The sequence below is a fragment of the Pipistrellus kuhlii genome, unplaced genomic scaffold, assembly GCF_014108245.1.
Source record: "Pipistrellus kuhlii isolate mPipKuh1 unplaced genomic scaffold, mPipKuh1.p scaffold_m20_p_25, whole genome shotgun sequence".
NCBI lineage: Eukaryota > Metazoa > Chordata > Mammalia > Chiroptera > Vespertilionidae > Pipistrellus > Pipistrellus kuhlii.
In genome coordinates, this window is record NW_023425524.1 from 4,641,595 (window position 1) to 4,656,420 (window position 14,826).

Genomic DNA, 14,826 nt, shown 5'->3' on the forward strand with positions numbered 1-14,826 from the left:
GGTCCTGTCTTTAATTTGAGAAACACTTTCTTTGTATTAATTCACATGAAACACGCCTTTTCTTTGAGGTATACATGTCACTTTGACGGTCTTGCATAAAATGATGTCTATCCAGTTCATTATCCTCTCCTCGATTTGGTTTCCAATCCCTGGTAATCTTGGCATAGCCACCACTCTTTTTACATCCCTCTCATGCCCCTTGACCATTCTGAATCAATTGTCCATTTCCCAGCACCCATGGGCGATGCCCTCTATGCAGTGAATTCGTTTTTGAAGAGATCTACCGCCATAGTAAACATGTGACTGTCTTTGCCCACAGGAGTGCGTCTTGACAGAGTACGTGGAGGCCGGCAGAAGTACAAGCGCAGAATAGATGCGGAGAACAGCCCCTACCTGAACCCCCAGCTGGTTCAGCCAGCCAAAAAGCCATGTAAGTACCGCAGACATGTCTGGTTGCCCAGCCCTCGGAATCCCCCCTCCCACGTGCCCCACTCCCTGTTGGCTCTACATATCACTTTGGCATGCCCATCCAGACGGACTTCAAGGAGGCTTATCTTTGTTGGGGGGCCATGGCTCTCATCCCAGGGATTGCCTTTGAGGGGGCAACAGCAACTCGACTCACAGTCTTTTTCTTTTCTCTGGCTTCTCTCGTCCCTCCCTTTATTCACCTAGTCATTTTGTGGGAGCAGAAGCACATTAAGGCATTGCTTATATAGTGCGGGTTTTACATTTACCGGCTCCTTTTATTTTCAGAGGTACATCAAACGGATCACACTGTGATCATTAGTTCATTGGAGCTGTTCGTTTCAGATTTCACAAGAAAGTGATTTTTGTAGTTTTCGCTAACTAAATGAGTTTGACTGCTCAACCTCCCCCTGAAAATACATTAGGAGCCTCATTAATTTGCAGCTAGAGAAGGTTAACACACTAGCTAGCAATAGATTAAAACAAGAATGGGCCCCGCTAATAACAAGCATAGGTTGATGGTTCCGTCTCAGGTGTCCTTACGGGCATCGTGAATTGTTTTTTAAGAGCCCGTGGTTTCCTAATGCCAGGTTGCCATCGGAAGAGGCGGTGGTACGGCGCTCAAATGCAAGCCCCATTCTCTTTGCCATTAAGTAAAAGAGCTGGAATATAGATTGAGGCAATAGCTGTATCCCATTTGCTGAAAAAATCAGTTCACAGCTGCTGTGCAACAGCCCTAGCATTTTAGGGGGGGTTGTGCAAAGAGTTCAGATCAGCCACTGAGAAGACTTAGTGGAGAGAGTGCTCGCATTCAGCTGTCTTTGTCTCCGGTGACACACCCAGCACTCACTCACACTGACAGCGGTTCCAGAAGAGGCACGGGTGTTTTGTTGTTATCTGCTTTCAAGAGAAGAGGAAAAAAGCGCCTGACTCTCCAGGAGGGGTCGCTGCTGCGCACCGTACAGTGAGCATATGGGGATGGGTTAAATAAATAAAACAGACCCTGAACTGTAAACGAAAGGACATTTCAGCTATGTCAAAGGGGAAACAACCAGTTTTACATAAAATTAAAGCTTAAGTGAACATATGGCATAGTTTCCTTTTGCCTTTCCAAAAAACATTATGTTGATTATACCTTCAATTGTCCAATCTGGCATCATCTCCTCCGCAGCCTGCATAAACTCTTTGGCATTCTGCAAGTACAATCCCGGACTACATTAAGCAGATTTTGCACATTATTATATAGAAAAAAAAACTTTCTGATAATACAATAAAGTGCAATAAACACTAATGCTTAATTTCATCAGAGGCTTAGTTTGCCTGGATTCGGTAATACACAGAGTGCCCATTTCTCATTCATTTTATGCAAACATTGACCAAAACCATTGATAATTTCCTCTCTGGAGAGAAAAATGCACACCGGCCCTTGATAAAGGAATGTCTATGGTTTGAGATGTAAACCAGAGGAATTGGGAAGTGACATGTCAAGTACCTGTAAGGAGATTACAGCAATTTCAGTGAGCTGCATTCATGGGAGATAAAAAGGGTTCCTAATAAATCATTACTCATTATCTCAAGGCCTCTGAGTTAATTTTCCTGAGTCCATCCAATTAGCGTGTTTTGGTAACAAACATTTATAAAACTTAATTTTCAGATCCTGTCGGATAAGTGTCCAGAGATGGTCCTCGGGCCCTTGGCGGAAAGCGGCTGGGGAGATTTCTGGAACCTGACTGATTGGGTAGAGCTAAAGCCCCAGAGTGGAAATTGGGTTCTATTGATTCTAATTAGGGAAACATTAACTAAGATTTACCTAGAAGCAGTGCCGCGGGCTATTCCGTCTTCTGAACGATGGGCATTTTCAAGCTGCCACCCCATTTTTCTGACCCCAAGTCAAGTGCCTGTGGGCGTGGCCGAAACAGGTAGCATGTTTCCTGTGATAAATAAGAACTGGAATTTCAGGGTTTCCTGTTATCACTGCACTTTCCTCTGGAATGGGAATCCAGTGGTTGCTCACATGCTTTGTTGATTTTCAGAGCGAAACTAAAACTATAAGGTGTTGTTTCTCGAACACATGCAGGAAACCAATGCCATTCTCTGCAGATCCTGCAAAGTAAAACAATACTAATAATAATAAAATAAAAATACAAAGTCTCTCTATTTAACTTTAATGTTTACCAGAAACTATGGCATTTAGGGATATTTTCTCCCAAATCTGCAGTTTCCTGTTAATTGAATATCACTGCCAATGAATGGTTATCTGTTGATGATTGGCAATGCATGCAATTCCTAGGGGAGCAGTAATAATAACATTTTAAGATACCTCAGGAAAAAATACTTTATTTTATAAAAATACATTGTAGTTTGGATGAGTCTCCTTGTTATCATGTTAAAGGCCATTCAAAGAATGTTATGTTTTCAATTCAAGTGAATAGGAAGTATTTCAATTAGGGTTGAAAAGTTATAGTGAAAGGAAAATGGCATAGTAAACAGAGAGGAAACTTTAGCGTGGCTCACAAAAATCTCACTTAACGCCCTATTTTTTTCCAGAGGGGTATAGTACATAGAACATGGAAATATTTATTCTTACCCATTTCCATGTCCCCACTTAGCGGAAAGTACAAAAATCTAAAGCTTGGCACACACGTGGAAAATGGGGCCATGCAGAAAAAGCCATTCCATTCGGAGCCTTTACAGCTCCTCCATAAACCCACACGTGCCCCGGGCAATAAAACACATTTGATGCGATGCTTTTCATTTGTCTCCAGTGTTTATTTTATGAAGGTTTTTAAAAAGATAAATCATAAATTTCAGACAGATAACTGTGAACCAGAAAATGAACTAAACACAACAGATGAAAATAGAGGATTGAAGAATTAGTCACTTCACGGAGAACACATTGTGCCATTTAAATAGGAATATTTTTCTGGAAACGGATATTGTCTGTATTGAGGACATTGGCTAGCATGCAGGGAGAGGGGGAAGGAAAAAAAAGTCTCTATTTAGTGCGTCCCACAGAGATAGAGTTATTGAGTCGCTAGTTCACCCAAGCAGGAGGGCTCTGACCATTGCTTTTCTTTAGAGGAATTCAGACCATTAAGGACTTTCAAACCGTGATGACTTTGGGCATTAGTAGTTCTTCGCCTTCCACATTATATTCCAGATTTCAGTGCTTGACTGTGAGTTTTTATCTGAAAGCTGTTGTCTACTACTTAACCTGCTCCCCCAAATCCCTCTTAAGACTTAAACCCAGAGAGCATCTAACTTCTCTTACCTGTTTGCTACAAACGTTTCCGTTCCAGAGAGAGGCTGCATTCCAGCAGAGGCAGGTAGAGCCGAGGAGAAGACGAAGACGGGAATATACCTGCTAGGTCCTCAGCCTCTCTGTCTCGCTACGTGTGTTCCCAATGCTGGTGAATGTGTGTATAGGGAACCCTAAGTAGAATACATTGGGTTTCTTGTAGGCGATTTGAATTCTGTTCAAAACCCAACATGCTCTGAGGGTTGTCAAAGAAGGATGATGCCACTAGTGATCTCGCAGTGCTCTGGTCTGATCCCGCAGATAACAAGATTGTTTCCCATTTGTTGGTGGCCGAACCGGAGAAGATCTATGCCATGCCTGACCCCACCGTCCCCGACAGCGACATCAAAGCCCTCACCACGCTGTGCGACTTGGCCGACCGAGAGCTGGTGGTGATCATTGGATGGGCCAAGCATATTCCAGGTACATTCTCATTTACAAAAAAAAAAAAAAGTTAAAAATATTGTAGTTCATCCTGCAGGTGGTATATGTACATTTGGGCAAATTCTACATTTTCTCTTTGGAATTTTTTTTTTTTAAATAACATTTACCTTTTTAAAATTATATTTAATTTAAAGCTTTGCTGATCTCCATAGAATCCTAAACCTTTTTCTATCCGCACCAACTTGAACTCTTGTTAATTATGTTTTCCTATATGGATGTACTATTGCCAGTGTAAGATAAAGACAATATAAATTTAAAAAAAAAAAACAACAACAATGCAGTTCTTTATTTCTTTTAAAATTCTGAGCTTTCTCATAAGGAAATGCTTCTGCTTTTATTTTCATGGGAAGAGGTATTTTTGTCACCAGTCATCTAATGTAAATGTGTTTCCTTCTTTTTAAGAATAATTCATTTTGTTGTTCATGGCGGCTATTTATACTGTTTATTCATATACTATTCATATTCACAAGCTTTGCTTTGGTTTACAATGAGTTGTTCACCATGAATTTATACAGAAATTAATGAAAGGAAATGTTACATTGACATTGGAAATTTTCTCCTATGGTAACTTCAAAGTAGTCTTTTAAAATAGCCTCTTTCTTTTCTTTCTTGACCCATCCTGTCATAGCAAACCTATGCCCAGCCACAGATTCTGAGAAGTCTAGTCATCTAGAATTTTTTGTTTGTTTGTTTGCTTGACTGTTGATCTTCAAATGGCTTACAAGGAAGTTTTTCAGTGTTGAGCCAGGCTTTCCTGGTTACAGTTAACTTATTTCTGTCTCCTTAAACTAGTTTGTCTTTATGCTTTGAATGCTACAGTAATTTCTTTAATCAAATTGATGGAAGTCCCTTTCCCAGCCCACACTGAAACCAATTTATTGGTCATGATACGCCAGCTATGTCGCTAACAGTCGTAACGAACTGTCAGGCAGTATCGCAGGGAAGCTAATTTGAAGTCATTAGGTGTGCAGTGCTCAGGCGACAATTTGTTACAGTGGTTAGCGACACAGCTGACGTTTCTGAATGGCTTTGTTCGGGGCTGTTCTCGATGAGGCCAAGCAAATTGTAAACTAATTTAAACATCACTCTGTATTATACCGGCCACTCTGTCTTACACTGTTTGCTAATAAAGCACCCCGAATTAAGTCAAAACTAGTTAAATAGGTGAGCTGGAGTGTGTTCTGCAGACAATGCCTACACAGGGGTCCCTGCGCATACAAAAAGTGTGAGAATTGGATCATATAGATAGGTGGCATTGTATCAGGATTGTCATATGATTTATAGGAAAAGCAAAAAAAAATTTATATATAGATATATTAAGACATTTGGGAATGGTAGCAGTGGCAACAGTCAGAATTTGCTTGAATTATAAATATAAACTTACCCAGAAGGAAAGTATTAGGAAGGGTTTTAGAGCCAAAAGATATAAGAATAACATTTGGTGAAGTATCCATGGATAGTTTTTTAGATTATTAATTTTAATATATAAAAACCCTGGGTCCGTCATGACCAGAGGCTTGACCAACTGGAAATCAGTCAGACATCCCCTGAGAGGTCTCAGATTGGAGAGGGTGCAAGCTGGGCTGAGGGATGGACACCCCCCCAGTGCACAAATTTCATGCACCAGGCCTCTAGTGTGTGTGTATAATTTAACACTAGTCTTGGTCTTAAATTCATTTATATTTATATATTCTATCATTTTATACGTACACATATATACTTACATGTTGAAACTATCACTGCCTGTGTCCTCTGGGGAGCAAAGTTGAGCTGTCCCCAACTGAGAACCATTGTTCCATCCCATTAATTGGTTATTATCACCCTTAATTCACAGACAGGGAGATCTGGGACTGAGAGAGGGGAAAACAAGTACACACTTTGCAAATATACCCTGTGCCTTAAAGCTTACATTCAGCATTGCTTCCTGCAGGGTATTTTGGTGTCCTGGTTGGTTGCGTTTGAAAGAACTATCTTATATAATAAAATCCTAATATGCAAATCTACCAAACAGCAGAACGACTGGTTGCTCTGATGTGCACTGACCACAAGGGGCAGAATCTAAACACAGGAGCTGCCCCCTCGTGGTCAGTGCATTCCCACAGGGGAAAACCACTCATCCAGAAGCCAGGCTTAAGTGCAGCAGCAGTGGCAGGAGCCTCTTCCACCTCAGCTGTAGGTAGGTGGTAAGAAGCAAGAGGTCTCAGACTGTGAGAGGGATGTCTGACTGCTGGCTTAGGCCCGATCCCCAGTAGGCGGACATCCCCCAACGGGTCATGGACTGTCAGAAGGCACAGTCTGGGCTGAGGGACCCCCTCCTCCAAGTGCACGATTTTGTGCACGTGGCCTCTAGTTTCAAAATAATAACGATGATACTATTACTAGCATGAAAGGTTATGTCACCATGGCTGTAAACCACCATGTTTCAGAGAATTCTCTCCAATTCTTTCTGGTGTCAGGGAGGTGCTAAGCCAATAGTTGGGTATGATACAGACATTCCATGATAAGGACCTTCTGTGGGACCAGTCATGCATCGAAGTAGAAATGCCAGCTTACACAGGAACTTGTCCCCATGGAGGGGCTCCGGGGACTGAGGAAGACAGTAACTTTAAATAACTATGAGTAACAGCAATTGCAGTGGTGGAAACAATTACCATACGATTATGTGTTCAGTCTTAAATGGGGGCTTAGCATTGGTGAGCACTGATGTTATTCTCTCTCTGTAGTAATTGCCAGAGCCAGTCACAGTGGAGTGGTGACTCACAGCTCCTGTTTTTGTGACACCCGGAGGGTGCTGTAAATGATTGCCAGGAGCTCAGCACATGTGGCTCAGTGGTAGAGCATCAGCCTATGAACCAGGAGGTCATGGTTTGATTCTAGGTCAGGGCACAGACCCAGTTTGTGGGCTGGATCCCCCATAGAGAGGGATCATCATTTGATGTTTCTATCTCTCCCTCTTCCTTCCTCTCTGAAATTAATAAAAATATATAGGATAGTTCTTTCAAGGAGTATCTTGGTGTTTCAGAAAGGGTTTAGCAAAATAAGAATTAACTGAAACTCTTTTTTTAATATATGATTTATATTTATTGTTGAAAGTATTACAGATGTTCTTTTTTTCCCCATTGACACCCTACTCTGTACCACCACCACCACCCCCAGACCTTCACCACACTATTGTCTTTGTCCATAGGTTATGCATCTATGCATCTTTGTTCCCTGATTAATCTCTCCCCACCCACCCACACCTCCGCCTTCCTTCTGAGAAATCTGGGCATGTGCTAGAGGGAATTGAACCGCAGACCTCTGGGTACACGGAGCAATGCTCAACCCACTGAGCCACACCAACTAGAGCAGCACACACACACTTCTTAAAGACCAAGTTTAACACCCAAGTTAAGACCAGCTGTCTTCCTGCATCCCTGAGAATGTACTCTTTTGCTACATGAAAAAAAAAAAAAGTGAAGAATTAAGTAACAGCACCCACTGAAAAATACACACGGAGTGGGCCTTTAAAAAAAAAATCAGTAAATAGAATTAGTTGTCTTACTTAAATAAATCATATAAATGGAAATGTGTGTTATGAAACATGATCCTACTTTATCTAAAGGAGAGAAAGAGAGATAGAGGTAGAGGTAGAGGTAGAGGTAGAGAGAGAGAGAGAGAGAGAGAGAGAGAGAGAGAGAGAGAGAGAGAGATAGATCACGAGGGCTTTGGAAAACGCTTGACTTTCGCCAGAGGAGCATCAGGGCACAAGAACAGATGACCGTGCCCTAATAGCCCTTCTTAAGAATGACAGGGCCCCGCCATTAGCATCCTTTTATATCCTTAGAAATTGCTCACGCCTCGCTTTTCTGCTTCCTATCTGTCTGCCTCTTTTTTATTTCTCTTTCAATTCCAGGCCGCGCTCGGATAAGCGCGTGCTAACACAATATGATTGAGCTGTAAAAGCGAATGCTGTCGCCCCTAATCTCCTTTATGTAGATACGCAGGCTGGCACACTCCACTTCATTCTCCTGCCATTGTCGGCCTGTTTGAGGACGGGCTGCCGAGTAATGGAGGCTTGTAGATATCAGAGCTACGTTTCTCGGGATGTGATAAGACGGTTATCGGCCCTGCAAGCCAGATCTGTGACTGTTCTCTGCTGGTGATTAAAATATTATTATTTTCTGCACCTCGGGTACCAAGAGGCAGCAGGTCCTGAGTCAGGTGGCCCTTAAAAGAGCACAGCCCATAGGAGCCCATGACAAATGAAATGATTACCAGCTAAAGAAGGAACACTCTGGTCAAGTTTGGGGCCCTTTTGTCACATTTTTTAAGTCGTGTCTATAGCAATGACTTCAAGCAGAAAAAGGAAAAAACAACACCTACAATTTTGCTTCAGACAGAGTGGAAGCAGGAAATATTAAGCTCTAAACGAAAAACACACCAGGAAAAGAAGTGATAAAACAGTCTTTACATAGAGTTATTCACATTATAAACAGAAATCTAAAGTATAAGAGCCAGTATTTTCCATTTACTCTGAAACATATTTTGTGAAAACCTTAGTGGAAAAAATGGCGTGTTCATTTGACTTTTAAAATTTTTCTTAACAGAAATATTAAGACATTTCTAGAAATGACAAATCTCCAAAGAACACGGGTAAACTACTTCTACATAAGGGTATATATTTATGGGACAATAATTTGAAATATTTGTTGCTAACCACGCTGCTTAAAGATACATTAATTGTTCCGGAGCATTTTATGTTGAGGCCAATTTTTAAGATTATGTCATCCTTCATCCAAAGTTGCAGAAGAGTTGTTAAAAATTTCCCATTACTTACCTTTTTAAAAAAATGATTTTAGAGAGGAAGGGAGAGGGAGAGAGAGAAACATCAATGATGAGAGAGATTCATTGATCAGCTACCTCCTGCACGTCCTCCTCTGAGGACTGAGCCCACAACCCCAGCAGGCATGTGCCCTGACTGGGAATCGAACCGTGCCTTCCTGGTTTATAGGTCTATGCTCAACCACTGAGCCATGCTGGCCAGTCCCCATTACTTATCTTAAACTGGTAGCACCATTAAGTGATTAGAATGCATAAAAAAGTACAAGAAAGGATAGTGGAAATATTACCATAAGGTAAAAATCCATTTGTAACACAAAACATGTTTCCATGTGTATAAGTATGTGATTATGATTTGAAGCGTAGAAAACAAGGCATCATTGACTAAGGGAGTTATATAAATAGCACCAAATAGGCTATTTCCGATTGTATCATTGGCACTTCATACATTTTTATTGATTAGTGGATTTTAAAAATGCACAACAGCTGAAACCGGTTTGGCTCAATGGATAGAGCGTCAGCTTGGGGACTGAAGGGTCCCGGGTTCGATTCCGAACAAGGGCATGTACCTTGGTTGCAGGCATATCCCCAGTGGGGGGTGTGCAAGAAGCAGCTGATCGATGACTCTCTCTCATTGATGTTTCTAACTCTCTATCTCTCTCCCTTCCTCTCTGTACAAAATCAATAAAAATATATATATATTTTTTTAAAAATGCACAACACACACTGTTCCTTCCCCCTGAGCGCCTACCTTCCACTGCATCTCTACTAAATTTACACAAAGTTGTAATTTTTATTTTGCTGTGGATGAGTTTAAGTGATTACAGCTTCTTTAATCAGGATTACATGTTTTTGTACACATAATGATTTCAAAACTGTGAAATCTTTTAGATACATGGAGAAAATATACATTTAAGACTGAAGCCCTGGCACTTAAAAAATACTACTTAACTTATAAGTGTACCTCACTACCTTGTGTGCTTTGAACCTGGAGCTGCAGTTTGTAAGGGTAGAGGGATTTGCAAGTACAATCAGAAAACCTCAGATGCCCTAGTTGAGTAATTTGTAAATTATTACTGGCCATAGCCATGACTTATAGTATGAAAATCAAATGGGGAAATGCACATAAGTATAATTACTTGCAAGTTATCAAGCATGTTCTAAACATAAACTATTGAATGTCCATTTTGGTCTCTAAGACGCTGCACAAAGGTTGTCATTTGGTTGCTGTTAAAACCAAATGATCCAAAAAAGCCATTTCAAAAAATATTCAGAATAAATATTTGTTGTAGTAGAAAGGGGATGAGCTTCTTAACCAGGAGGAGCTGGTGTGGATATTGCCATCATTCTGTCCTAAAGAATTCAGCCCATCCTCATTGGCCAAATGGGAAAATAACAGAATGCTTATCAGCTTCTGAAGCTACAACTGTGATATGTGCTGTGATATAACTATGATATATACACTACTACGCTGGGGAATATTTTGAGGATAAAAGTAATCAGAAATATTTCCTAAGGACTCCTTCATTTTCTACAGCTATTCTTGCCAGACCAAAAAAAAGTATTGACATGTTTCAACAACAAACAAGTTTGCAGGTTTCTTAGACACAGACCTGGCGCTCAAATGTTGTTACCCAAATGTTGTTACAGAGGCTCACGGGGATTCTGTAGGTGGGTTTTAGTCTTAGTATCCTTACTGGATAGATGAGTCAACTTGAGAATCAGGAGTTTGACTCACATTATGTCTTTATCTCTCATTGTCATTGTGTGACCTAAGTCACCAATCTGTGACCATGCTAAGTTACCTGTGCCCTGTGACCACTTATGTCAGCATTACTTCTACCATCCACACATAGCCATGCCTTGTATGCCTCTGATTGAAGAGGAAGCATGATAACAGTCATGGATACAATTTAAGTGTGTGTCTGCCATGTGTCTACACTGCCTTTGGTACTGGAGGAAATAAAATAGATACACGTGATGTGATTTTTACCATGAACCATGCATCCATGGCTTCATAAATACATGTGCATTCACATATGTGTCCTATTGGTTTTATAAAGCACTTTCAAACTTTTATTAATAGTTGGTATCTACAGTAATCCTGTAGGTATTCTGTAGGTAAGTTTTTTTTCTTATTGTCCCTCCTGGATAGATGAGTCAACTTGAGAGTCAGGGAGTTTTCAGGCCTTCCTTCCATCTCCTCACCCACTTCCTCCATGTTCTCTGCCATTTGTGCCACACTGCTGGCCTACCTTCCATTATAAGTCTACCGGGATGAGACATACTGCCCTATCTTTACATGTTGTCTATGATAGTGCTCTCACGCTTACAAAAGAGATAAAAGGCAAGGAAGATGGATGAAAAGAGAGAGTGTAGGACACATCTTCAAATCAGTAAACAAGGTGTCGGATGGAAAATGAACCTACAGATCCCTGACCACAGATTTGAATGGGACTAGGCAATCCCTGTTTGGCTACTCATCGGCGGGGTTGGAAACGTCCTTCAGTGAGAGGTTGCTGAGATTGAACTGTTTCCTGGACTCTGTTCAGACTCACTGGGCATTGAATTTGATTGAGAGGCTCAGGTAAACTGGAGCAGAAGTGCGTTGAGTGACTTGTACCCAACCAGATATCAAAATGTTAGCCCTGACACTTAACCTTCAGTCAGTGCTCTGCCTCTCCTCCCTCCCTCTATCCCTTCTGCCTGTCTTCCTCCTGCCTTTTCATCCTTCCTTCCTTTCTCAGTTCCTTCATTCCGTCCTCTCTTCCTCCCTCCTTGCCTGCCTCCCTCCCTTTCTCCTTCCCTTTCTTCTTCCCTCCTTTTTCCCCTCCCTCCCTCCCTTTCTAGCATAGGCATCCAGTGAGCTGGCAGGCATTGTGCATGAATGGTGCTCACAGGGCTGCAGGTTCTGCTATAAGACTCTGGCAGTGTAGTATGTGATTCAGGAAAATGAATGGACAACTGAACCCCAGGGATGAGGCTCTGTTGTCACACAGTGTCACATGGAAGGAACAGCAGGGGGTGAAGGGTGTACTGAGTCAGAGACCTAGGCAAAGGCCCCATCATGCTAAGGAAATCATATTTTATACCCAAGGCAATGGGGAGCCATTGACATTTTTAAGGTTGGAACTGCCTTTTGCAAATCTTAAAATCATACCTTTTGCTGCAAGTTATACAGAGAAAGATTACCCAATACTTGGGAAAATTTGTTTCATTCCCAAGTGTTGCAGATTTCTATGGACTGTGTCTTAAAACGTTATCATTTCCAGCAACATCTTGGTAATTGCTCAGCTATTTTGAATGATAAGGGTAGTCATCCAGTTTTCTCTGTGTCGTGATCTTTCAGAAGCCTGCCATAGCCTGAAATCTACCTGAGGATTATCAAAATATTGGCCTCCTATAGGCCTGGCCCAATTGGTGCCTTTCTGCTCTGGAATTCTGTTCTGTTCTTCTCAAAGCTGCTTGATGAGTTAAAGAGAGAAAGGCATTTGTGTCTTGTGAGAGGATCGTTATAATAAAAGTTGGTTTGATTAGAATAATCCATACATGCTTAATTAAAACATTGTCCCCACCTCTAAAAGAATCGGAGGGAGAAGAGCCATGTGACAGGAACACGTTTTGTTCCTCACTTTGCTCCTCGTTGACCCTCTCTTCAACTCTAACCCCACCTCCCCTCTGCGGGCCTATGGCACCCCCCCCCTCTGCCCCCCCCGTGTCCCCCTTTATCTGCCTCAGCCAATCTCCAAATGAATGCATGTCTGTCCCGGCCTTGGCTTTGACACTCTGGATATATTGATTAATAGTTGCCCTAAGCTCCTTTTAGCAAATCAAATTTTCACTTTTAGCAAGGATTTCGCCTCTGATTTATTCAGCAAAGTGAAACGCACTAAATTGACTTTGACATTCAGGGAAAATGGCTGAAAAGCAAAGAGCAGAGGAAAGAGATATAAATTGTGTGGCAGCTGGAGACTTGAGGCATCACAGAAGCAGTTTTCCGTGGAACCCGGAGCAATTTAAAAGCACTCTTTAAACACACAGAGGGAAGTGATTTCTTCACAAATAAAACGGTAACTGCTGAGCTTTCTTTCTGAAAGAGGGTGTAAGTGTTACTCAGCTGAAGTTGGAATTTCTGGTACAATCCATTATATCTTTGTAGATAAAAATAGCCGCGTAACGCAGGATCATACATATCAAATTTAGCTCCTGAATGCTGGGAAGTAACCTAATTATTTGGGAAAATAAACATTCAAGTCATCCCACACACAAGAGAATGGTGAACTCGGAAGGGCGGAATAGGTTGTGTGTGTGTGTGTGTGTGTGTGTGTGTGTAAGAATGGAGCTTTTCACCACAATGAGCATCTGAATTAATTCAGGATCACAAGCTTCAGTAGAGAAAAGACATGTAAATTGGCTCTTCCATATGCCTTTTTCCCCGAGAATGCCATCCTTATCAGTGTTGTGTGTTTTTTTCTTTTTTCTTTTTTTTTTTTAATATATTTTTATTGATTTTAGAGAGAAAGGGAGAAGAGAGAGAGAAAGAGAAACATTGATGGTGAAAATCATTGATTGGCTGCCTCCTGCACCATGTCCCCTCCTGAGGATTGACCCTGCAACCTGGGCATGTGCCCTGAACCAGAAATCGAACCATGATCTTCTGTTTCCTAGGTCAACACTAACCACTGAGCAACTCTGGCCCAGGTCAACACTAACCACTGAGCAACACTAACCATTGAACAACTCCCCCCCCCCCGCTTTTTTTGTGTGTGTGACTAAGTCAGCCTGCTTCCTTGTTGGACCAAGGTTCAGTGTGTAAGTCACCATGTGCTGCAGGTCCAATGTGTGGCTTTGATGTGTGAAAAGAAATGGTGCTGGAAGCCAAGGAGAGAGTGGAATGACCTCAGTGCAGGCACCTGGGGAGGGGTGAGAGCTGCGAGGTGTTTTCTCACATTGAGATCTAGCAGCCTGTCTCGTCGCCTCTGTCGAGGGGCTGTCAGAGTGCAGAAAGCAGACAGAAAGAGAGACCTACAGTTAGGATTGCTATTCATTTATCTCTTTCCTGTTCAGTATGATTTTTCCTGGATCCATCAGAGTCCAGGCACTCCCCTGCCTTTAACTGTGCATGTTGTTATTCTCTTTCCTTTAATTTCAACAAACCCATGTCCAAGGCCAGCCAAGCTATGCGAGTCAGTGGATTTTACCACGCAGGTGATAACACAGTCCTGGTATGACCACAAGCACGTGGTTTCCCTAAAGCCAGCCTTCTTCCTCCTCAGTTCAGGCCAATTTTCAGTCATCCAAATGGATATTAGTTAGAGGAATCCCATTAGAAAATTCAATTTAACCTGCTGAAATCACTTTCATAGAACAAACTTAGAAACATATGCTGTATAATAAGAAGATATAATACCCCCATTTGTTTATAATACCTTGATATTTCTCTTAAGAAGAAAATTTTCTCTCCTGGCCAGTGTGGTTCACTGGTTGAGTGTTGATCTATGAACCAGAAGGTCACGGTTTGATTCCCAGTCAGGGCACAGGCCCGGGTTGTGAGCTTGATCTCCAGAAGGGGGTGTGCAGGAGGCAGCTGATCCATGATTCTCATCATTGATGTTTCTCTCTCTCCCTTCCCTTCCTCTATGAAATCAGTAAAAACATTTAAAAAGAAAAAAGAAAAAATGTCTCTTTCCCCTGGCAGGGGAAGGTGGGGGGAAGGTGGAGCCCACTCTGATATTTTTCTCCCTGAAGCAATCAAGAGCTTTTATTTTATTTATTTATTTTTTAACCTTTCCCCTCAG

The 14,826-nt window shown here is 41.7% G+C and overlaps 1 protein-coding gene across 7 annotated transcripts in view; it reads left to right on the forward strand.

Annotated features, from left to right (window-relative positions):
• ESRRG (estrogen related receptor gamma) overlaps nt 1–14,826 on the forward strand; it is a 444,044-nt gene that overhangs the window by 394,520 nt on the left and 34,698 nt on the right. For all 7 annotated transcript variants that reach the window (XM_036453512.2, XM_036453514.2, XM_036453510.2 and 4 more), the window contains 2 exons: nt 320–430; nt 4,025–4,186. In XM_036453512.2, coding sequence (XP_036309405.1) covers nt 320–430; nt 4,025–4,186 — 273 coding nt within the window. The remainder of the gene's footprint in view (nt 1–319; nt 431–4,024; nt 4,187–14,826) is intronic.